Source organism: Pseudonaja textilis, chromosome 9, assembly GCF_049901715.1.
Source record: "Pseudonaja textilis isolate UNSWEBS1 chromosome 9, rPseTex1.2, whole genome shotgun sequence".
In the NCBI taxonomy this organism is placed as follows: Eukaryota; Metazoa; Chordata; class Lepidosauria; order Squamata; family Elapidae; genus Pseudonaja; species Pseudonaja textilis.
In genome coordinates, this window is record NC_141998.1 from 26,661,493 (window position 1) to 26,685,390 (window position 23,898).

General features: G+C 48.3%; 1 protein-coding gene across 7 annotated transcripts in view; it reads right to left on the reverse strand.

Moving 5' to 3' along the window:
* The window catches only part of CADM1 (cell adhesion molecule 1), a 192,736-nt gene that overhangs the window by 84,266 nt on the left and 84,572 nt on the right, over positions 1 to 23,898 (reverse strand). The window contains exon 1 of one of the 7 annotated variants that reach the window (XM_087938693.1): positions 8,281 to 8,413. The exons of the other annotated variants lie outside the window; for them this stretch is intronic. Coding sequence (XP_087794819.1) covers positions 8,281 to 8,296 — 16 coding nt within the window. The 5' untranslated portion in view covers positions 8,297 to 8,413. Of the gene's footprint in view, positions 1 to 8,280; positions 8,414 to 23,898 lie in introns of those variants that run through there. 7 annotated transcript variants of the gene reach the window in all.

Consider the following 23,898-nt stretch of genomic DNA (forward strand, 5'->3'; position numbering starts at 1 on the left):
TTGTGTTAGGTATTTTGAAGGTAGGACAACAGTGCCTCAGTGGCCAAGACAAAACTGGGAGATGGGATATCCCTGAACTACGAAACCTCCAGAACTCAGCAGGGTAAAGCATCATAAAACTGTAAGGTTTGTAGGCATCATGTTTAGTCATCTCCCTGTTTCTGTTTACGGCAAAGATCACAGAGACGTCAAAGCATCTTTTTGTGATTCCTGCTTTGGCCATGTTTTCATTTCAGTATGATAAATTTGGCCTGGTTCTTGCTGGAGCTGGGGTGCCTCATGGAGCGAAGCTTCAGAAGAACAAGATACCTTCAGAAAAAAACCATCCTCTTTCTCACCAGTCCCACTGGTGGATGTGAGAGAGACCCTGGATACGGAGATTCTCGGCCATCCAAGGTCACAGTTGTCCCAATGGGGTTTTTTTAAGATGCAGCTGGACTTCCTTTGTTTTCCTTTGAAGACATTTCACTTCTCATCAAAGAAGCTTCTTCAGCTCTGATTCTTCTGACCCACCATCCAGTCAGAGCTGAAGGAGCTTCCTGGATGAGAAGCGAAAGGTCTTCAAAGAAAAACCAGAAAGTCCAATTGCCTCCTGAAAAAAGCACCTCTGGGACAGCCGTGGAGAAATGGACTCTCCTGCTTAAGTTGTTGGAAGTGAGAAGACCCAAGAAATCTCAACAACACCAACAACTCTTCAGTCATACAGAAGTGGAAGCTTTCTTGCTTGGGTTGGGAAATGTTATACCAACCCTGGAACGAAATAACATTTGGCTTAATATTTAAACACTTACAGGCAAAAAAAGAGACACATTTAGGAATAATCTGTTGCATAAAACCCCTCATAATTCTCTTCTGATTGAAAATGAGAATTTCACATTAGCTACTTTAACGGCACTTCTTTTGGCAAATGTAGCCATTTTTCATTTCACCCAAGTTAAAATTAAGCTATAAATAGGGAAGAAAAAACATGCCAGATGATTTAAATGGGCAAAAATAACTGGCTGTTCATATTGTGTGAATACTTTTTAGAGTGAATTATTGCTGGCTTCAACCTCTCTTCTGCAGGATCTTAAAAATAAATCAGTGCGTGGCCCATGTTGGCCCACCTTTTCCTTGGAGGGGAGGTGGAAAGAGACTGGACGCCTCTCCAACTGAGGACCACGGATGGGTTACTCAGCTGAACCTTCTCAAGTGTTGGGTCCCAGGAAGAGATGGCACGCGGCTTCGGCCATTCCCACCCAAAGCTTCCCCTTGGAAGCTACCCAAGCAACCCCTTTGCCTTCCAAAAGATGAAGAGCCTTTGCGAGAGCTGTAAAGTGGCCAATTCACTCTCTTTTCAAAAGGGTGCAGGAAGTGACACCCACTCTTTCCTTCCACTCTAGGTAAATTAGCGGAAAGTAGCCTTAGCAACAAGCGTTAGTCCTCGCCATGAGAAATCTTCCTGGGGAAAGAATCAAGGCTGGCTGGGCGGAAAGTCACCCGAGCACACCAAGTTTGGGCACTGCCAACCCCATCCCACTGGGTTCAAAGGCTGCCTTTTTTTTTGAAGGAACTCAACTGTCTCCTTGGGGTTGCTGGAACCAATAAAGGAGAGTACTGGTAGCCCCGGGTTGGATGGAAGGGCACTTGGTGCCCTTTGACCTTCGACATTTTCTTGCCGACGTTTCATTACCCAAAGTAAGTTGCATCATCAGTGGCAGCGTTGATGTTATTGCGCTGAAGTTGTTGGACATCAGTTGCACTGATGTTACCTAGGTTGGGTTAATGAAATGTCTGCAAGAGAACCACCAAGCTCAGAGAGCACCCAGGACCCCCGTGAGTTTCTGGAGGCCAGGCCAGGTGAGGACCAGGGAAACATTTCCTATCTCTACTCCAAACTCCACAGACGCTCAAGGGCTCCAATCAGCATTCACCACATATGGTGCGCTGCAGCCGACGCAACGTTAGACCAACCTACACACTCCAGGCTGGCTTGGTGGTGAAGGGGACCATCGTGCAGCAGAGGGAGGCGGGGGGGGGGTTCACAAAAGCTTTTCTCTGGTTTGATTTGCAGGAAAAAGCTGTTGGTTTCTTAGTAGGCATCACTGCTTAGAAGAATATTATGTACAAATTGTCTGGTTAGAATAATAAATGCAGGGTTCACATCATGTCAAACATGCCCAATCCAGGGATCTGCACCCCATCTCGAAGAATCTTTGCCTGCCAGGAGATAAACTTAAGTAAATGATGTTTGCCATCAACTCCAAATGAAGAATGACAGTTAAATTTTATAATCATCCTCGCAGCTTCAGGCCTCACTTTATTTTCTCGGGCTCATGACCCAGAGGTTACTATAGCAACTAGGAAATCCTACCTTATCAGACTCCTGCATTTACATTCCATGTGGCTGGTTTTTTTAAGGAATTAAACCCATCACGGTCCTCTATTCTCCAACTAAGAATTTAGGATTATCTTACAGAAACAAGGATCAAAAGGCTTTATCTGAAACACGCAATACAAACCTAATTTGACAGTGCATTAAAAAAAAAACCAGCACTCACCATGGAGCAAATAAGCTGCTACTTCCTGTCCAGCTCTGCAATGGTGGCATTTGGCCAAAGCGACTCACTCCACAGAACCGAACCTGGACAGTTTCTCCCTTAATGGATGGTTTTGTCCAAAACTGATGGTTGAGCGAGGAGAAGCAGGGCAACAGTTCCAGAAATGATGGAGAACTCATGGAACTCAGTGAATGTCCCTAAGAGGTGCTGGGCTATTTTTCTTACACCGGGAGCCATAACTTGGCAAATACCCTTAACTCAGGAAACCATAAGGTATCAAGCGGGAACCTTTTGATCACAGAAGATCAAAAGACACGCCAAGTCCCTGTGCAACTTGAAACCCTCACTGGTTCTAGAGATGCCAAGGGGTTCTGGGCTGCTTAAACTTCCCTCCAATGTTGGTTCCCCACCCTACAAATTCCTTGTGTCCCTTGAGGCACGCGGATGGATCAACTAAGCATCCATCAACAGGCCTGACTTCCTGAGCAACAGACCCTCAACCTTTCCAACCGCTTCCTGAAGGATGGCGCTGCTTCTCACCTGTCCACCAGCGAGCTGGCTTGCAAGAGTGACTCCATTTCTCCTGGGCACAGAGTGATAATGAGTGTTCTCATACACACATACACACACACACCCACTTCTTCACACGTGAAACCTCACTGAACTAGCGACCGGGGACCCTCCAGAGATTCCCTTCTCTCCTTGCTGTTCTTCTGACCCTGCACAAGGTCTGACCTACTTGCTGCGTTCAACTGGTTGTGTCAAAGGCAACAGGGCCTTGGCTGAGTTATTTTCGGGAGAATGGGCTCTTGACCCGTCTCTTTTACGGCGCGTGAGCCTTAGAGAAAGACGGGTACAAAGCTGGAAACAGCAGCATTCTTTGCCCCAGTTTTGGACTCTTGTGATTGTTGGTCTTCTGGAAAGGTTGTATCCTGCACCTGCATTCACTGGCTTCTTTTTTTCCTCGTTTAAAAGAAAGGGACCAGATGAGCTGCTTCTCTGTCAGCTGCCATGATATTTATATCCTCCCAAAGTCCAACCATCAGTCAGAGGAGCATCTTAAATCCACTGACATTTCCTGTTGCAGCCTTTGATGAACACAGCCTGGTCTTTAGGAATGAAATTCATAAAGCTAAGCCCATCATTACTGAGCTGGAGGCATGCAAGAGTTTAATTTAGTTAATGCACTTTTTATTCATTACGGGTTCTTTATGAAAGACACCCAGCCTCACTTGCAGAGTGCATTGCTTAATTACCCGTGTTTCACTTAAAAAGGGAGAGGGAGGGGAGGGAGGGGGGGAGGGAGGGAGGAAGAGAGAGAGAGAGAGTATTTAAGTTGTCCATCATTACTCCATGCAGGGCAGAACTATGATCGATTGATGTAGTGAGTAATGCACAGTTAGAATGTCAAAGGAAGTTAGCATCATGCTGTTGCATTAGAAAGACTTAAAGAGTATATATTAAGCGAGACAATCAAACCCATTTCAACACTCTCTCCATTCTCTCTCTCGTCCTATTGATTTGTGCTGGGTTCTGTACGCGGGGACAGGAGGGCCTAGGCAGCATAAATCCATTGGCTGAGTGTGGAGAAGCATTTCCCAGGCCCTGGGACTCAACTCCCCTCTTGCACCCAAGAGAGAGAGGGGCGGGGTCACGGAAGGTAAACAAACAGACAACTAGCGATGCAGCCAATCGCCGAGTACTCCGGGTAGATGGTTCTGTTCAAATCAAAAAGCACTCGTGCCCTGGACCGTGGAGGCATGTAGGATGGAAGAGATCAGCAGAAAGGATCCTGCCACTTAAATGACGAAGAAAATGTGTTCAAAGCATGGAACAACTGCAAAACCACACATAAAAAAAGCCAAAAGTCTTGCTATGTCCCGTCATCAGCCAGGAGCAAAGACGAAGAGCTTCGATGAAGAAAGGCGAATATACACGTCCCAGGACGGTATTGCAGGATCCAGTCTGGGTTGGTCCCCAGGGACCAGAGGTTTGTCCTCCCAAGCTTTCGGTCTCGTGCTGGAGCCCATCCTCACGATTGGTCAACCTCTGGTCCTGGTGACCGACTCAGGACTGGATCCTGTAAGAGCTTTGCATGGAAACATTTCAGGAGGACAAACTGAATAAGGAAACCCACTTCAGCACTGAGGCTGGCATCAGTAGAACCTGCCCAATGGAGGACCAACGGGGCCGATGGAACTCTTCCCAAGTAAAGGAGGCTTGTGAGCTGCACTGAGGTTGGAAGCACCGAAGGAGCTGCAAGTCCCCATCCTTTACCTCAAGCTCACCCAACCTTTCCTAGCAAGTGTCATAGTGCCTTGAAGGCCTGGAAGGAAAAACCAGGCAGCATAAGTGGGACTCAGAAGACATTCGCCTTAAGTTTCTTTGCTTTTGTGCATTTCCTAAACAGGATGGATTTTCGTGGTTGATGAAAAAGTTCTCCAAACTGAACCAAGTGGATGGCTTTGCCCCGCCCAGGGACAGGAAGCAGTCACACCTGCCAGAGGCAGAAGATGGACCCCTGGTCTCCTGAGGACGGAGATGGTGGTGGTTGCCATGGTCTTCCTAGACAGGCTTGATTTCAGGGGCTTCATGAATGACTCCCCCGTTTTAGCCAGGCCCTGATTGAGGGAACTTAAAAGGCTGCCACCACTTCATGCTACGATAGCAATGCAGACATTGGGGACATCTTGTACTTCCAATCTGGCCCTCCAGATATGCTACCTGCAAAGCTCACCTGGAACAAGGCTGAACCAGGTGAGAGGACCCCAGGCAGTCCAAAGACGGGAGCGGAGAGGAAGGGATTCATTTCATAGGCAAACACCAAGCCTTTTTCGACAGGGAACTCAAGAGAAGTGAGCAGAATCCTTGGGTGGATTCCAGCAAAAATGGTTGCTAAGGGGAAGACTGGGGACAGTCAATTAAGGAAAGTGTCAACCACAACAAGCAAATAAATAAATAAATATCCAACCTAGCAACTAATCTGTAAATCTTCCTCCAACTTAAGACATCACTCATGGAGAAGGTGAAGGATAAGACGGGCTCCTTCTCGCCACTCTTTGCTAGTGCCGACAGCGACTTGCTATCTCTCCGCTAATCTCCCAAATAAAGAGAGGAAATTAAATCAATAGCCCCCTGCCTTTTTTGTAAGCTCGTCTGTCTCTGTGGGTGCGCTTGTGTACGTATAGGTATCTACGTGGGCCCATTTGGGTCTAAATTGGTGGGGGAGGCGGGGAAAGCTTCCCCCTGCATACTCTTATTTTTCATTCCAAAACAACCACGACAACCACCAAATGCTTTGACGGTACTAGCTGGAGAGACTGACCGGCTCTGCTGCCCCCATAATCCTCTCCACAACCTCCAAGAGCCCCTCCCCCTTCCTTTGTTTGAGGGTCTCAAAGTCAGATATCTAAACCCACCGAACAGAAGCTGCGAGAAAGGTCACTCAACCTCCCCGCCGTCTCCTGAACAAACCCAAACCCACCAGGGACTCCAATCGTTCACACTCCCGAGTGTATTTAAGCAGCTCCGGCCCCTCACAGCCTTTCCATTGGTTTCCCCGTCCAGTAAGAGGAAAAAAGAAACCCGGTGCATTAGGCAGGGCAGCCGTAAGATAAAATAATTAACCTCTACGAAACAAATATTCAGCTGCCACTTTCTGGACTAAAAATAGAGGGATGAGTGATGCTACAAGGTTTACGACAGATTCTTCGGGTTTCTACTATGGAATCTGACAAAAACAAGAAGACAAAAATAGCCACTTAGCTATTGAAATATCAAGGAATTCCTAAGAATAATTTCAGTAAATAAAAACCACCATTCAGCCACTTAAAGGAAACAACATGAACGGAGCAAAGGAGAAGGTAGAAAAGGAATTGGTGTCCATCAAAAACAGAAGCCAGGGCGTTTCCAAAACTCTTGAATGAACTATATAACTAGGTCATCAAGAAGATGTTCTCCAAAGGTTTCTCCCAAATTATTTTCAAAAATCACCCCTCTGACCAGGAATTTACCACTGTTTTCAAATCTAGGGCCACACTTAATCCCTCAGTGAAACCTCTGAAACAAAACAGAAACCAAAATAATAATAATAATAATAATAACAACAACAACAGTTGGAGAAGATAAAAACCAAACACATGGATATTGACATCATATTTAAGCAAATAAATACACTTCAGACCCTTCACTTTCCGTGTTGGCTTTTTCCCTTCTGTAGCAAGCAGGAAAGCCGCCCGTTTAGGAGTGGAGGAGCTCCTGTTCCAAAGCATGCAAGTGTGAGTAGATAAATAGGTACCACTTCAGTAGGAAGGTAAGAGCGTTCCATGTGCCTTTGGCATACAGCCATGCTGGGCACATGACCACAGAAGCGTCTTCGGACAAGGCTGGCTCCCTTGGCCAAGAAACGGAGATGAGCACCGTGCCCTAGAGCTGGACACGACTGGACAGTGAAACCTCTACCTTCCCAAATCTTTCAGGTTACCCTTGAGATTTGGGCTGTATATCTTCAGAGAGGCCATGAGAGAGAGAGAGAGGTGGCCAAAGTCAGGGTGGGAGGAAGCAAGTCCACCAAACGTGGGAGACCTTGGGACCAAGAGAGGTTAGGGTGTCCCCATGGTTTGCTTAGAGGCAGTAACAACCATTCTTGCTTTGGGCCTTCATCGTAACGCACACCTGGGGGTCTCCATCTCCGCCCTTTCCGTGCTAAGTGAGAAGCAGACTGACCCCAACAGAATTGGCAGAGCTGGGAGGGGGGACGAGCGGGGGTGGGGGGCAGAGAAGCCTCGAGTCCTGTCTCAGTTCCGCTGCCTGCTTTCCTAACAGCCCTGTTTGGTGTTCGGATTTTCCTCTTGGTTACCCGACCCACAAATCAAAGCTGCCAAAAGCAAAGAGCAGGAGGATAAACACCCACGGATCAGCGCTGTGACATGCCCGCCACGAAAGGATTGTCACAACATTTGCCCATCCAGATGTGATGAGCGACAACACTGGGCTGGGAGGCCCAGAGCAACAATGATCCGTGGCGGGGGTTTTTTTTTCCCACCAGCTCTGCAGTTTCTTCCCATTAAGGAAGCGCTGCTGGGTGTGGAGCCCCAGGAGACCCCCAGGAGGGAAAACCCCCCCCACCCTCTCAAGGAGGGCACGAGAGAGAGAGAGAGAGAGAGAGAGAGAGAGAGAGAGAGAGAGAGAGAGAGAGAGAGAGAGAGAGAGAGAGACAGCGAGCAGGCGGAGGGGAAATCAAAAGTCCTGGCAAATCAGGGCTAAGCAGGGCTTCAGAGAGATGCTTGGGTCAACAGAATGGAACTTATATAAATGTTTCAACATTTCTGGGAGGAATTTTATTTTATTTTTTAAATCACAAGGTCTCTAAAATGTGCTTTTCAAAGCCCAGCAGGTTTTTATGTCTCCGGTAGAAGGCTGGAACTATGGTTTCATGCCAATATATAATAATTGTAAAGAATTATTAAGACGTTTAACCCTCCTCTGTGTACCTCCGGGCTAGATCAAAGCCCACAACACCACAATATAAAATTGCTTCTTGACGTCTTTGAGGCCAAAAGGATTCAAGTAGACAGAGGAAGTAAAATATGAGACCGTAAGATGGTGGTTTAGCAGTCTATAAAGGCCCCAACATTGCAAACTCTCACGAACAGACATTTTCCAAAGTTTGAGCCTCTATACTTTAGGCATTCATGTTTGAAGTTTTTAAAAAGCCGTAATCTTAAAAAGAGGTTCTTACTGCCAGAAGGAAACATTAGGATGCCTGGAGTCACCAGCCATTTATGTCAGCTTTAAACTTCAGCAGAGGTTAACAAAGCTCATCGGCAGCTTGTCAAATCTGATCTATCGCAGAATTCTCACTGTCTACAGTCAGCCAATGGGTGAGAAAGCTGGAGGCGATAAGGATCCACATTTCTTACCTGCAAATTAAAAGAAAAAGAAAAATGGTGAGACTTAAAATGTTTTTCCAAAGACCTCGGCTGCTATTCTGCCAAAGCATCCACAGCAAAACTGTACCAAAAAATATTGCAGACCTTATCAGGGGCCAGACTTTCATAAAACAGAAGCGGGTGGGGGGGGGGGGGCGATGGACGGACCCAGAGACGCAATTAGCTCTTTCCCTCTCGTGGGCAGCGACCAGGATTTGGGCAGGACTTTCAACCAGCCAATTTTATAATTAGGTTCTCTCGGCAGCCCTCAGTCCTCGAATAGAGATTCCTGTCGCCATGGGTGCAAAGCTTCCTTTTCGGGGGCGTTGCCCTCTGTGGCCAAATGCCAACCGTAACAGGAGCAATAAGACCACCACAGGAACATTGCAAATTCTCTTTGGTTAAATGTTTTATGTGCCGTACTTTGTGATTCTCCTTTCTGGACGGATGGTCTTGTGGAGACGCCACGCCCTGCTTCCTTCTCTTTGGTCCAGGGATGTGCCCCCCGTGGGCACCCAGGTTTGATTAGTGGGGGGTCTCCAACTTACACCCCCACCCCCCTTGATTTCCCCTGATTCTGCACACAGAGCTTCCTTGGGAAGGTTCCTCGCGGCACAGCCCAACCACCCCCAACAGTGAGAAGTCCCTGAAGACCTTGGCCTGACACGGACGGTGCTTTAAAGCCCATCAAATCCGGGGCTTCGGCGTGCCCGGGTGTGTCCAGTGTTTCCATCCAAGGCTCCCGCGGCCTCGGCCAGGCTTTGTCCAGCTCCCAGGGTGGGAAGCTATCGGTGGTCCCTCAGAGTCCGTTGTTGCTGTGGTTGTGTTGCCATAACAGCTGTGTTGCTAATTCCTCACCCGCTTCCATCACGCCAACCCCGGGCTCTGCGTGGAGCTGCCCTGCAGTCATTATTCACCAAGCACTCCCATTAACAAACTGCCCTTAATTACAGAGCTAATTGCAAAATTATTTCATAGTAGCAATTATTCCTCTCGGCTCATCCCCAGCTACTTGAAGTAGGAGAGAACCTACAAAGGTGGCACTGAGCCAACTCATCGATGACCAGAGACTACCTTTAAAGTGGGGTTTCCAGAAAAATACACCAATGACCACATCCTGGACTACCATCCCAAGCTTTTCCTTGAGTCAAATTCCTTCCTTCCTTCCTTTCTTCCTTCCTTCCTTCCTTCCTTCCTTCCTTCCTCTCTCCCTTTTTCTTTTTCTTTTTTCTTTCCTTTCTTCCTTCCTTCCTTTCTTCCTTTTTCTTCCTTTCTTTCCCATCTCTTCCAGCTGAGATTCCCAGTTAAAGAGGCGTGTTTGCAACTGGTTGGCCCCCCTAGTGCTAGCAATTGCCTCTATACTGAACATCACTCTTTACCAGAGGCAGCTCTGCGGCTGGACAGATTCATCTGGTTTCTCTCAAGGCCGGAATGGCTACTCCTTCTTCCTTTGGAGAGGAATCCTTCACAGTGACAACTAAAGGTGAGCACTTGAAGAGGGAGGCCTTGGTAGCCCCTTGTTCCTGCCCAGGAAGGCGTGGGAACCCACTCCTGTTTCCAAACAATCACACTTCCTCCCACAATCATCATAAGAGATATATCAGAACCAACCAAATCAGAGCAGACCAATCACTTCCCCATGCAAAAATGCACCAGAGCTGGTGTGTGCTCTAAACATCTGGGTGGGGAGATCCGTTTGAGGGAGAAGGTCACAATTCACCAACAATTCACAATTCACCAAATGGCCACAATTCACCAACTTAGGTTCCAACCTAAGTAGGGGCAGATCAGGCCACCTGCTTCTATTTTTCTCTGTACTTTTCCATTTACCTACTTCAATCCCCTCAACTTCTGCTATGCCCCAATTTCCACCCACACTCCCCAGCCTGCAATATTTGAAAGATGTACCCCATAAAGTGGGGGCCTTAGTGCTCATTTTAGTGCCGAATCAGACCCACAGCCATGTCTGCTAGTTGCGTCCTGCAGAATCCCTCTTCCTCTAAGGAAGAGGCAGATCTTACTAAAGGGAAGCATTTTAGCTGGGCTGGCCCTCAATCCGCCAACCGCACACGCCAGGAGAGCATTTCAACTGCCAAAAAGGACAGTCCCCAAGTGGGAGCCAGGTGCAAATTCAGCCAGGCTACGTTCAGGGAGGAACACCTGGAAGTAATCTTTAACATCTGATTTAAATGTTGACATCTGCTGCTGCTGCTGGGCTTCCAACTTTCCTGCCTGGGGTGGGGAGTTTAGATTGGAGTTGGAAGGGACCTTATAGGTCATCTAGTCCAACCCCCCAGCAAAGCAGGAGACCCTACACTATTTCTAACAGATGTAGGGTGGGCTACATATCCTTCCCTGGGGGAGGGGGGGGTCACCAGAGACTGTCCTCACCCGAAGGGGGTCCTGGGCTCTGCAAGAACCACAATGGTAGAACATGAGTCAAGGACGGAGAAAAAAAAACAGTTATACCCTACAAGCAATCTGAACTTTGCAAAATTCCTAGAATCAAATAAGACGCTATGGAAATTTCCGTAATAAGAGATTTAACGAGGCCTCGAACAAAACGAAGTTTGAGGACTGCCACCGATTCCCAGAATGAAGTTTACACTAAATGGTTTTGTTCCAGCGTTTCTTCCCGGGCTCAGATTTAATATCAAACTCCAACAAACACAGCCACCCCCAAGACAAATGAGGCTCACATGTGCAATGCAACCACAGTTAGATTAAAAACTCCTCATAGATCAACGTGAGGAGCCAGTAAGTGAGTGTATTTCATTTTGATTACTGCACGTATGGCACTGATGAGAAAAGCCGGGGTAGATTAATCTGCGTGCTCAGGTGAGGAGGAGGCATCTTAGGGGGTCTTTCTTGGAAAAAAACAGACATGCGAGATGCTTGGACCATCTGAGCAAGGATTGTGATTTGGGCTGAGATGCCAATTTCTTCCTAAAGGAAGTCCATCTAGTGAGACTCTCTTGATGGATTCCGTGCAAGTTCTCTGCCCGAATATTTTTATCATTCGCCCGCTCGCAAATATGTTAGCTACGAGAGCAATTCCTGGAAAAAGATCTATTCTGAAACTCAAGGGCTTTCCACAGTCAGAGAAAGCCAATATCTTAAGCCATAAATTGACATTTCTCTGTTATTGTCATTTTTTCTCTCTTAAAACAGCCATCATAGTCTAAAGCACCTTGAATATCAAGCTACGAGATCAAAAAGGAAATGCACACCAGAGTAAAAGGTTGTTTAAATCAAGCGGTGAAAGGAAATGCGCAGATATGAAAACAGAATTTTCCCTGCAATGTTTGATAAATTTGGTTAGCCTTGAGAAGGAGAGAATGAGGCTGGATATGATATCCCCTCTTCACCTGGGAGAGGATGCTTCACAGAAGGTTGAGCATTGCTTGCCATCACAGTGTCTTTGAAATACGGTAGGAGAACGCGCCTGAAGGAAAGCCTTGCTGACAAGGGGAACCGTTCGACCATGGAACCAACCCAGGACAATGGTGGGCTGTTCTTCACCAGGAGTCTTCAAACGGAGGCTGGACAGCCATCTGTCCAGGAGGCCCTCACTGAACTCCTGCACAGTTCAGAGGGTTGGGTTAGAAAGTTAAGTGACTCCCTTCTCCATGAAGCCAGGACAAGGAAGAAAAGCCTGGACCACAAGCAATGGCATAGGCCGTGGTCTAAATCAGGGGTCTCCAACCTTGGCAACTTTAAGCCAGGGGGACTTCAACTCCCAGAATTCTTTGGTTCTTAATAAGTTGACTAAGTTGAAGTCCTCCAGGCTTAAAGTTGCCAAGGTTGGAGACCTCTGCTCTAAATCCCTTCTGTTAGACAATGCCATCCTGGAGCAGCCTCCACCCCACCCCCGAGATTCAGAGGGACCCAACCCTGTTAAGCCTTCGACAAGGCACTGAAGGCCTGCCTGTTCCCTCGGGGATCTGGGCCAGGGTGGAGATGAGCTCTGCTACCCTGGGTGCAGGGTACCATCCTCAGGTACTAGGAGGGTCATGTTTGGGGATGTTCAAAGGTGGCATTCGGCCGGTTCTGACAGGTTCTGGAGAACCACCGGTAGTGGAAATTTTGAGTCGTTGGGAGAACCGGCCAATCCCACCTCTGACTGGCCCCGCCAACCCCATCTATTCTCTGCCTCCCATCGAGTCCCAGCTGATCGGCTGGGTCTCCTTTGGTTGCCCTGCACAGGAGAAGGGAGCTGGAAAGCAGGTTAGTGGGGTGGGGAGGGAAGGGGGATTTTGCAGTATAGCCTTTCCCCGCCACGCCCACAGAACCAGTAGTAAAAAAAAAATGAATCCCACCACTGGCCCAGATGTGGCTTGTTTTTAATCTTGCAGCCCAGCTGGTGTCCCTCGGGTGAGAAGGATATAGCTACATAAATGATACCAATAAAATAAATAAATGTCCTCTGGGGAGAAGGGCGTGTTTGTTTTTATGAATTCCTGTGAGCCAACAAGAACGAGCCAAATGGCTGTAAAAGTCCTGGAAGCAAGCAAATGAGTTTGTCTCAGAGCTAGGCAGGGCTGGGGGAGGCGGGTGGGTTTTAAGGATGAGCAGCCCCACCCACTCGCTCTTTTTCCAAAACGTTCGCGCCGGATTCCCTTTCCAAAGCCACGCGTTTATTCTCAGGGAGGCCAGCTGCGGGCCAAGCAAATTTCAGGGGGTGTTAATACGCCTCTGGCCCTGCCTGCTTTCCTTCCTCAAAGAGGGGGTGGCGGGGGGGAGGGGGTCCACCAGCAGCCCACCCCAGGATATGCTGGAAGCATTTTGATGGCCCTGAAAGGCCCGCTTTGCCTCCCGCTTCCTGTAGGTGGAAGCAAACACCTGGCAGAGAAGATGAGGCTGCTGAATGCTCTGGCCCGGAGCATTGAGATGGGCGCGTTCCTTCCTTTCCCGGCGTTGGCTGACTGAGCCATACCGGAGCACTTCGCAGGGGCCAACAAGCCCAGTGGGAAGACACCTGGGCCTCTGAAACAGGCCCGGTTGCCAGAGGTGTCCAGGCAAGTAAAAAAAAAAAACAGCTGGGTCTTCAAGATGAGCACAACGGTTTCCCCTCTAAAAGTCCACCCTGTATCTCCAAGAGAGCAATCCCCAGGTATGTTTCCTGCTATAGGACGCATGTGGAGTTTCCTCAGGGGTCAATTCTGGGATGCTCTAACCCAAGGGTCCCCAGCCTTGGCAACTTGAAGACTTGTGGCCTTCAACTCCCAGAGTTCCTCAGCCAGCAAAGCCGAGGAACTCTGGGAGAACTCTGGCTGAGGAACTCTGGGAGCTGAAGTCCACAAGTCTTCCAAGTTGCCAAGGTTGGGGACCCCTGCTCTAACCAACTCACTTCCAAAACAGGCCTCAGTCACTTGGGGACAACTTAGGGGGAGGATACCTCGACATGCTCAAGACAAAGGTTCAAGGTCGGAGAGAAGCTGACCAGGAAGGTGCCAAGATAGCTTCCTTAACAGGGCAGGGGTCACTGGGAGAAGCAAGATGTCCCACTCCTTAAGCCAACAGTTCTCGATTCCACTGGCTAATCTAGTGGGATTTCACCAGGGAAAGCAGGAGGGACTCTACGTAGACATAGGAGATAAAAATGCTTTAACTATGACGACACCAAATCTTAGGACTGTTGCCATGTCACACGTTCACTGTGTGCCACTGAAATGCAGGGGAACAACTAAGCTTGGCGCTGGCCTGGCTTCACCCTTGGCAAGCCACTCTTCCCTTCTCACCAGCAGAAGGGTTCCCGCAATACGATGCATTTCCTTAGTCCTACCTCTGCCCAAAAGAGACGCAACCATGCCAGGAGGATAGATTGGCTGCCCATCAGAGCATCCCTACCACCGGTCAGTCCTCATTTATTTCCATCGGTGATCATAACTAGGAACATACGCCAACAAGACATTGGGGAAACCCAACTGGGATGGACTACACCCTCCCAGTACCTTTTCTCCACCCCCACTCCCCACCAAAACATACTTCTGTCTGCTCATTTGACTGTGGTGGTCAAGAGGCCTCTCTCAGATGACAGAACTTCCTAAATCATGTCAGGTTTTCTCACCAGCCGTAATAAGCCCCATAAGCAGTTATCTGAATTGATATTCTTTGGGTTGAAAAATTTAATTCTCCACTTTTTAGTACATGCTGTCAGGACAAGATGGCTTAAAGGCCTAACAAGTGTGAAAATGTGAGCACCCCTAATATGAGTTGTTTACTTTTCCTAGGTGAAAAAAAATCAATTTGCCTGCCATTCTTCCAACAGTACGTTCTGCATTTTTGTTCTCTCCTCTAGCAAAATGATAACCTAAAATTATTTTCAAAAATAAATGGAGGAAAAATGGGGAAGAGGAGAAGAGACTCAAAATATTCATTTTTTAAATTAGCCCAATTTACTGAACCTGAATAATACTTTCTCGCAGCGATTTCTACTCGAATTATTTGATTTTATATCATCTTCCTCAGATCTAAAAACAGAAGGCTTCCTGGCACTGAAGAGAAGCTTTTCTATCCTTCCACATATCTATTTCTTGATTTGGTGTATTTCTAAACACATATTTATGCCTGCAACATTTTAGGTACCAATTTAAAAACCAGGAAATATTCCAGAAACATTTTTTTTTTTTTAGGAAGAAAGAAGCCGGACAAAAATAAAAGGAGCATCTGGAACGCCACCACCCAATTCTCCCCACCCAGAGCCATCACCTGTTTTCCCAAAGTGGAGTTGCTCCCAAGGCAGTATATTATTTATTACTTTATTTCTTTGTAATTAAATGCTGCTGGAAGAGCTCCAAAGAGCTTACATTCAATCAATAAAAGTGACATAGTTTCTGCTTGCAGACTTGAGGTCTACAAAGCACAACACAAAGACAGAAAAGGATGGGAAGGGGGGGGGGAATGCCACGTCGGATGCTAATTCTTCAAATTAAATCATCCTTCCCTGGGGAAAGGACGGCGGAGGGGAGGCGCTGTTGGAGATGCCTATCTTAGCCGCAAGGAGAGCTTGGCTTTCCTCTCCCCACTCCGTTTGATGAAATGGGTGGGTGGGTTCCGAAAACAAAAATGCGACTCTCGTCTTCTTCTTTTCTCTGAAATATTTCACAGGGCCACTAAACCGGAATCCAGGAGGAGGTGGCTTTAATAGAAGACCTGCGAGCTGCAAGCGGGGCGGGACCAGCGCAGGCCCGGGAGCTGCCTCGCTTGAGCCCTGCAGAGACCCAGGCTTTCTCCCAGATATGGCGGCTCATCTCAAAAACAGGGAATCCGCCCGGGGTCCAGGAAAACAATAAAATATAATAAAATAATCGAGATTAATTGATTCACCCATGCATGTAAAAGAATGCCTATGCCAGAGTAAATCAGACAACTCCCCTCTCCGTTTTCTCAGCTCCACCACCAAGCTTGATTATGAACAAAATTGAATTACACAAATATTTCACTAAATATCTTTTTAAGCCTCATTAATATTAATATCAAATCTCTCTCCTTGCGCTTGGCATTTAAAACCCCTTTCCAAAAAAAACAAAAAAAGTATCTCTGATTTAAGGCAGACTTCCAGCGTGAGAATGAGAAAAGGCCCCTGCCCGGACCACCTCCTTCGGCTCCTGGAGGGACCACCTTCTGCCTGGGGTCCACCTCCTCTACGTCCCTCCAGGAGGAGGAAGCTCAAAAACCAACCTTGAGTTCCTCAGGTGTCCCAGGTGTCTGAGCTGTGAAGGCAATTCCAGTGGCTCTGAAGAAGACCTGGGCCCCTTCCCAACATCTGTGGCTCTCCATGGGAGTTCAGCCAAGACGGGACACTGGAGATGGAGCCGCCAAGGCAGAGGGGTGGATCTGAAGTGGAGGCAGCCCAGGCGAGGCTCCCGCCCATCTCTCCTCGCTAAATTCGGCACAAACCTTACTGCCACCTAGTTGTTACCGTCTCTCATGATTTACTTCTTCGTGTTGTGGTGATGGTGCCTATCCTTGGTTGGAGCTGTGGCTCTCTTGAGAAAGGATTTGCCTTTGCAAGTAACCTTCCCAACCAGAACCTCAATTGTCAACCAACAACTCAGAGATAAACAAACTGGGGGAGAGATTTTTGGAGGGGGGAAATGAGGAGTGGTCTGACAAGCAGGGCGCAGCCAATTACCTAAATTACTCAACCGCCACCACAAGATCACTTCCTCTCAAAGGCAACATGCACAGTGTGGAGAACACACAACCAACACCTGGAAAGTCACCCTTTTCTTTTATAGAAGACAAAAACCTCACAATTTTCTCCAAGAACGCTTGATCGTGCAAACTAGCTAGAGAACCTGGGTGAAAGGAGGAGCCAGGTGAGAAAGTGGGCCTTATTTCATTTTATTTTTTTACTCAGGCAGCAAGGGACAGGCCACTAAACTGTGCCTTATCGGACGCCATAGGGTCAGCTGACTTGAAAGCCATAAGTCTTAAAGTTGCCATGGTTGGAGACCCCCCGAGTTAAAGAAGAACGCGGCACTCAAGAGGCCTGGTCTCTTTCCCATCAGACCACCCACTCTCCCCACAAGCTCTGCTAGCCGCCTCCTCCTGGGTCTTCCCGGGAGGAGGGGGTGGAGCCAAGGGCTTTCGGAGGGTCTTTGAAGAAGGATTCCTCCCCCGTCAATTGCTAACTGTTTTTTGGTAGGGATTATGTTACTTTATTGAACTGCTGTTTCTGTTTATTAGGTAATGGGATTGGAGGTTCATTTTCTACCCAGACATTTTATCCCGCGTATTGTAAGCTCTGGTGGTGAGTCCAGAAGGAGTTCTGACACAAAGATTTCAATAATGTAATATAATTGCAGTCCTGCTACTAAATACCCAAGGACTTACAATGGTTTCGAGTAGCCACCTCTCCCTTTTTTTTTGATTAACCGGGGCCCCTCCCAATAAAACGTTGGGTTTGAAGGACCTTTGCAAGATTAAACCTCCTGATATTCCCCGGATTTGTTTGCAGGAGCGTTCTCGTCATCCTAACAGGACCTCAGCTCCCCGGCACTCTTTCCTAGGTTCCCCCCCCCCCGCCGCCCTCCTATGACTACAACTCCAGGACTTTTAGCCTCGCAAGAGATTAATTAGCACAGCAGTTGCCTCCCTTTTCAATGCACAGTGAAGCTGCGTTAATGAGTGAGGAGTCTCAGCACTTTGGTGGCCCTTTCTCAAACAAGGACCAATTACTAAGTGTGTTTAGTCTCTTCTCCCTGGTTAGTTGTTGTTCCCATGAGATGGCCTCTCACAGCTAACACCTGCTCCGTGCCAGGCGCTTGAATGAACATCCAGAGGGTGCCCCCTCCAGACGGGGTCTGCTGCCTGCACTTCTGTGCCCCCCCCCGCCCCCGCATCCCCTGATGCAAGAGCGCTCCATGTTTCGTGGACAGGCCTCCAGGGGGGGTGGAAACATCGATGGCCAAGAGGAGCAACGAGGAGGCACCACTGGTGACTTGTTCACCTTTGCCTGGCATTATATACTGCCAATGCGCAAGGTCCTGGCTGCCACTCTTGGATCCCATTGGACACAGCAGACAAACCAGGGCGCACATTAAAGCAAACCAAAGCGGGAAGGAAGTGGAAGGAGAAAGAAGAGGAGGACAGCCAGTGGCGAGGCGGGGGACCCAAGTTACGGGGACAATGCCCCCTCCCCCGGAAGACCAGGGAGAGAATGTCTACATGGACCACCAGGAGCTGAAAACAGCTGGAAGGCGCACGGATTATGCGGCCTTCTCCGTCATGGGAAGAGCTATCAAATTTCCCTTCAGGATGCAGAGCTGCTTCTTGTTAGATAGTTTGAAGGCGTCAACTGCCGTCTCTCTCTCTCTCGTTCGTGCTTCGATACGTGCGGTGACAATCTGCCATGAATTATGGGGAGGATGGATGGGAGGGGGGGGCTGCCTGGGGGAAAGCGAGAGGAGCTGTATCCCCTCCCCCCTTTTCCAAGTCTCTACCTGCTGTATCTCCCCACAAGGCTGTTTCAAGGTCACCTTTTGGGGAGACAAAGGCAGCTGCACACCAACCTCCGCTTGAAGCGACTATTCTCCAAACCTCTTACTTGAACCTGATTGGTCGGGGCGGGGGCAGTGAAGGGAGGCAGCTAAGGGGGAAAAAGTTGAACTTGGGGATTTGGGCACACGATTCTCAGTTCTGGCTATGCAGTGCTACAAATAAAACCATATACCTTTCTCAACAAATGGAGCCAAAGATGGTTTCTATTTAGAGGTTTGAGCTGCAGCAGGTCTGACAGACGGAGGTGTTGAGCCTCACAACAAAGGCTCAAGTTTGCCATCAGGTGAGCCCGCCCATGAATCCTGAAAGGCAACCTGGAGACGCAGCCACAGGTAAGCTCAGTCCAGCACCGAGAAAAAAGCCTTTGGCAGCTGGTCAAAGTAATTCTACATCCCCTTGACCTGCTGTTTCTTTTCTTCCTTTCCTCTTCCAGACAAGATTCCCTTGCCATCTGGATCAGCCCACATCCAGGGCTGAATGGGTCCAGGTGGGTCTGGAAACAAGGAGCTCAGCATTCAGCGTGGTGGATAATACCACGTATTGCACATTTTTCAGCTTGATAATGGCACAAAATGGATGCTGAGGTCCAGAAACTGAGCTGATTTCCATAACTGCGACCCTCTTGTCGTTTCCCGGAATGATCTGCCCTTGAAGAGAGAATCACTGCGGGATGAAAGGAGGACACCCTGCAGTAATGATTCCTGGGGAGTTTATGGCCCAACTAGACATTAAATAACCGTCCTGACCTCCAGGCACATTAACTAATCTGGCAATGGAAAGTTACCACGATGACATTTCAAAAATTGAATTTTACGTTACTATAACAAGCTAGAGCTGAAATCAGTGCAATTTACATTTGGCTTGTCGGCTTTAAACACTCCGGTACCTAATGCAATGTTCCTCAACAAAAAATTGATGAATTTCAGGAAGACTTTTGTTTCATACTGATCAGCCACCTCAAAGGAATTATGCCAGTTATTTGTCTTGTTTGTCATTCCTAAGATAAATAAAAAACTGAAATAACTTTAACTTACCTGGAGAACTAGGGTGACAGTACAACATCTGTGTGAGCAAATTCTATCCTACTCTGGTAAGAGATTACTTTAATCTGATCCCTTAGAAGTCAGTTATTAGGTATCCTGAAAAGTGGCTCTAGATGAAGAGATGCATAACATGGTTTTAAGCATGACAACATGATCAAAGCGCACATTATTTTGAAACTACAGAAGTCAAAAATAATAACTCTTTATGTGGAAAGTAAGGCTGCAAACCTCAGATTCTGATAACCAGATGGGGGACAGGAGGATAAGAGCTGAACCCAAGAGACCTCCCTTATTAAAGACAATGGACTAAGGGGGGAAATGGCAGGTAGATCTGCCATATCAGAAGCGTGGCCTCTGAACAGAGATTAACAACGGGGAGATTTTAAGCGCAAGGTCGGTCTCCCCGATAAACAGATTCAAGTCTGCCTGTCCATTCTGAAGTCCTTGGGATCCAGCACATCCATATCTGTTTTTTTTTTCCAGCTTTCCTCTAAAGCTCCTTGACCAGGTGTCCTCCACCGATTCCCACCCACTCGGCTGACCAGAGGGAAGACACAACCGTTGTCCAGCATCTCTAGAAGTTCCTCTCTAGGCAGATGGTTCATTACCAGCGATCTTTCCTTCAAGGGAGACCGACAGGTCATGTCAGTGGACTCAGAAGAGCCCTGGATGAGAATAGCGGCCACGGGAACCTGTATGGTGGAACAGCTCCTAAATTTCATAGTAGAAGCTTTTCTTGGGACAAAACAGAACCCCCTGGCTTTCCCTTCATTAGCGCACAAAGCAGGAGGAATGGAGTAGCGCAAAAGGCACACGGATGCCAGAGAGTGTTGCTTTTCCCTGTCTGGCCTCTCTCCGTAGGACAGCTGTAGGCTTGGCTGGAGAACAAACCAGTCCCATTGCCCTGGGGCCCTGGAGTATCCAGGCAGAAGGAGAGAAAGGGGAAGGGAAACAGAGCTTGGCTGGGAGCCCTCCTAAAAGTTAGGAACTTGGCCACATTCCGGTAACAACCACGGGCGAACTACCATTTAGGCAGCGCCACGTAGATCACAGAGTCCCACATAAGACACTGGGAGAGTCTAAGATTGTAGGGGGGGGGGAGTTGGAGGCTTGTGGTGTGCTTAAATACCAGGCATGTTCTGAGGGAGCCGTGACTTTGTACCCTTTCCAAAGAGATGGGCCGGACTGACACTCCCCTGTGCAAATTCACTTTAAGACTATGCCATCTCAACTGGAGTGAGAGAGAGAAGCTTTAGCAGAGCATGGGTGCCTTTTGCAGCTTTGGCCCCAAGAAAGACCTCCAAGCATACACGACTCACGACTCCGTGTAAAATAATTCCAAATACTGTAGGGCAATCCCTGTTAAAACTATTCCCCACTTTTCTCTTGCTCACTTTGGATTCAATCCATCTTGAGCACAATGAAAGAAATAGTTGTGCTTAAAAAAAATTAAAAAAACTAAGAACACATTGGCTGAGTTTCAAAGATAGAATCTTATTTATTAAACTATGTGGGTTGAAAAGAAAAATGGGAAGGAAGCAGGACTCTGCTGAAGTTTAAACAAACCCAGTGGGATGTTTCGTGGCATGTCCACAAAATGAAGCCGTGAGGGCTGGGTGTCCACCCGGATTCCTTGGATGGCATTTGTTCTCCAAGTTGGACTTGGCTCTTTAACCGGAAGGCAAGAAGGATGGGAATGAGGTCCCCTGCTTTTTAATAGTAACAAAATAATATGGTATCAGAGAAACATGTATGCCAGAGCACTAAATGCCCTGAGTAAATCTGCCAGTAACCTATTTCAAGATCCGTACTTGAGCAATCCAACCAAATACGTGCGTTTTGTGTCGATGGAAGTGACATTGGGCTGGCAGGGGACGGACACCATGGATGACCTCCATGTCTGAAGGAGATCCACGCTGTGCTAAGGAGGGGCACTGGGTTGGGGCAAATTCGGGTGGTGTCCACATGAGTGTGAAGTCCCACCACCAAAACCCATCCAAGCTGCAGATGCCCCCCATCCAGCCTTTCGGAGGCATTTGCTGAAAACAGCTTAAAATGAGTTCTCTTCTCTGCACTTGTCCTTCTGCAGGGACAGCTTGTTGACACCTGCCATTTTCCCACAAGCAGACCGCAAAACATAAAGATACAACCATGGTTTCCACCACCACTCCTGTTTTTGGAAACCTCACACATTTATTAATTCAGCCAAGAAATAAAGTAGATTTGACCATTTTTCTTTGAGGGGGCTGGGAGGGGGATCTGTCTGAAATGCATCATTTCCCATTCTTCATAAAGCCTTGAAAAACCATTAACCAACTTTGTTAAACACGGGGTCAGGCTGATAGCCCAAGTGGAATCTAGAGATATCTGAATCACTCCAAAATATTATCTGAAATCAAATGCCTACTGGACCTTGAAGGCTGTGAAAATCCCTATTAACAGGCTGCTGCTGCAAATATTAAAGCTACTGTTGTTAAGGAGGGAGGGAGGGGAGGGAGGGAGGGAGGGAGGGAGGAAGGAAGGAAGGAAGGAAGGAAGGAAGGAAGGAAGGAAGGAAGGAAGGAAGGAAGGAAGGAAGGAAGGAAGGAAGGAAGGAGGAAGGGAGGGAAGGAGGGAGGGAGGGAAGGAAGGAGGGGGAGGGAGAACGGAGGGAATGAGGGAAGGAATGAGGGAGGGAGGGAGGGAGGGAGAAAGGAAGGAGGGAGGGAGGGAGGGAGGAAGGAAGGAAGGAAGAAAGGAAGGAAGGAAGGAAGGAAGGAAGGAAGGAAGGAAGGAAGGAAGGAAGGAAGGAAGGAAGGAGGAAGGGAGGGAAGGAGGGGAGGAATGAAGGAAGGAGGGAGGGAGAACGGAGGGAATGAGGGAAGGAATGAGGGAGGGAGGGAGAAAGGAAGGAGGGAGGGAGGGAGGGAGGGAGGGAGGAAGGAAGGAAGGAAGGAAGGAAGGAAGGAAGGAAGGAAGGCAGGAGGAAGGGAGGGAAGGAGGGAGGGAATGAAGGAAGGAGGGAGGGAGAATGGAGGGAATGAGGGAAGGAATGAGGGAGGGAGGGAGAAAGGAAGGAGGGAGGGAGGGAGGGAAGGAGGGAGGGAGGGAGGGAGGAAGGAAGGAAGGCAGGCAGGAGGAAGGGAGGGAAGGAGGGAGGGAATGAAGGAAGGAGGGACGGAGAACGGAGGGAAGGAGGGAAGGAAGGAGGGAGGGAGGGAGAAAGGAAGGAAGGAAGGAAGGAAGGAAGGAAGGCAAACAAAAGAGGAGAGATGACTAACTCTTTAAATGGGTCCTGATGTCTTTTCGTGAACCGGCTGACCACGAGTCAATTGGATGGTGGCTGCAGTGACCCACTCAGTCTCTAACGCCCGCAATGTAACCTGCTTCTAAGTCCAGCCCTGTCTGTGATGGGAAGACAAAGTCAACAGAAGATAGATAGAGTTGATCTCTGCTGCAGACTCAACACAAGCATGTGTTTTCTCTGGAACTCTATTATATTAAAAAGAGAGATGCTAATGTGACATTTTAGCAGCACAAAAGGAGATTCTGTTCTAAAATTAGGGCATAAATCAAACACAGATATTCTCCCAGACATACAATCAACCCCAATTTTACTCCTCCTCTTTCTACATCGAGGGTTGTATTTAATTCCAACCAGCATGTTTCAACAGGAGATGCTACACTTTGAAGTTCACAAGAGGTCCAAGAAGAGAAGCAGCTCGGCAAGTCAACGTGAGCTTCCCCTACATACCAAAGTAGCTGGAGAAGAAAGGGAGGGAGGGAAGGAGGGAGGGAAGGAAGGAAGGAGGGAGGGAGGGAGGGAGGAAGGAAAATGGAAAGGGAGTCCCGGGGGGAGGGAAGGTCTTTGGAGGCACTTGAGTATATCCCTCATGCCAGGACTTGGGGGGGGGGTCCCCACGTGTCCCTCCGAGACGTCGAGGGTCGTTTTGCACCTATGGCAACCCAACAGTTATGCTTCCCAAGCATCTTCCTCCAGATCAAGGGGATCAGCTGAGGATCACACACTACAAGATGTCGTGGGTGGATGGTTCCAAGGCAAGCACTAGATTTGATTTCATTTCCCTCTCAATGCAATTAAAATTAAATTAATCAAAATTAATATGATCGCTCCCCAGTTAAATATTTTCCCCTTCTATCTGATTAACTACCATCTGGGAGCACCTTCGGGGGATCTCTGGGGAGAGCACAAGGTTTTCGGAGGCTGCTCCAGAGTTTTGGGCTGCACCCTGCTGGTGAGGGCTGAAGGGTGCAAAGCCAGCCGATTATGGCTTATTCCATGAACCACGGCCTGGCCTGGGGTGGTCTCTTCAGGGAGGTCAGGAGCCATGGAAGGAGAGGGGGGCCTGCAACCCGAGGCCTCCCTGCGACCCATGC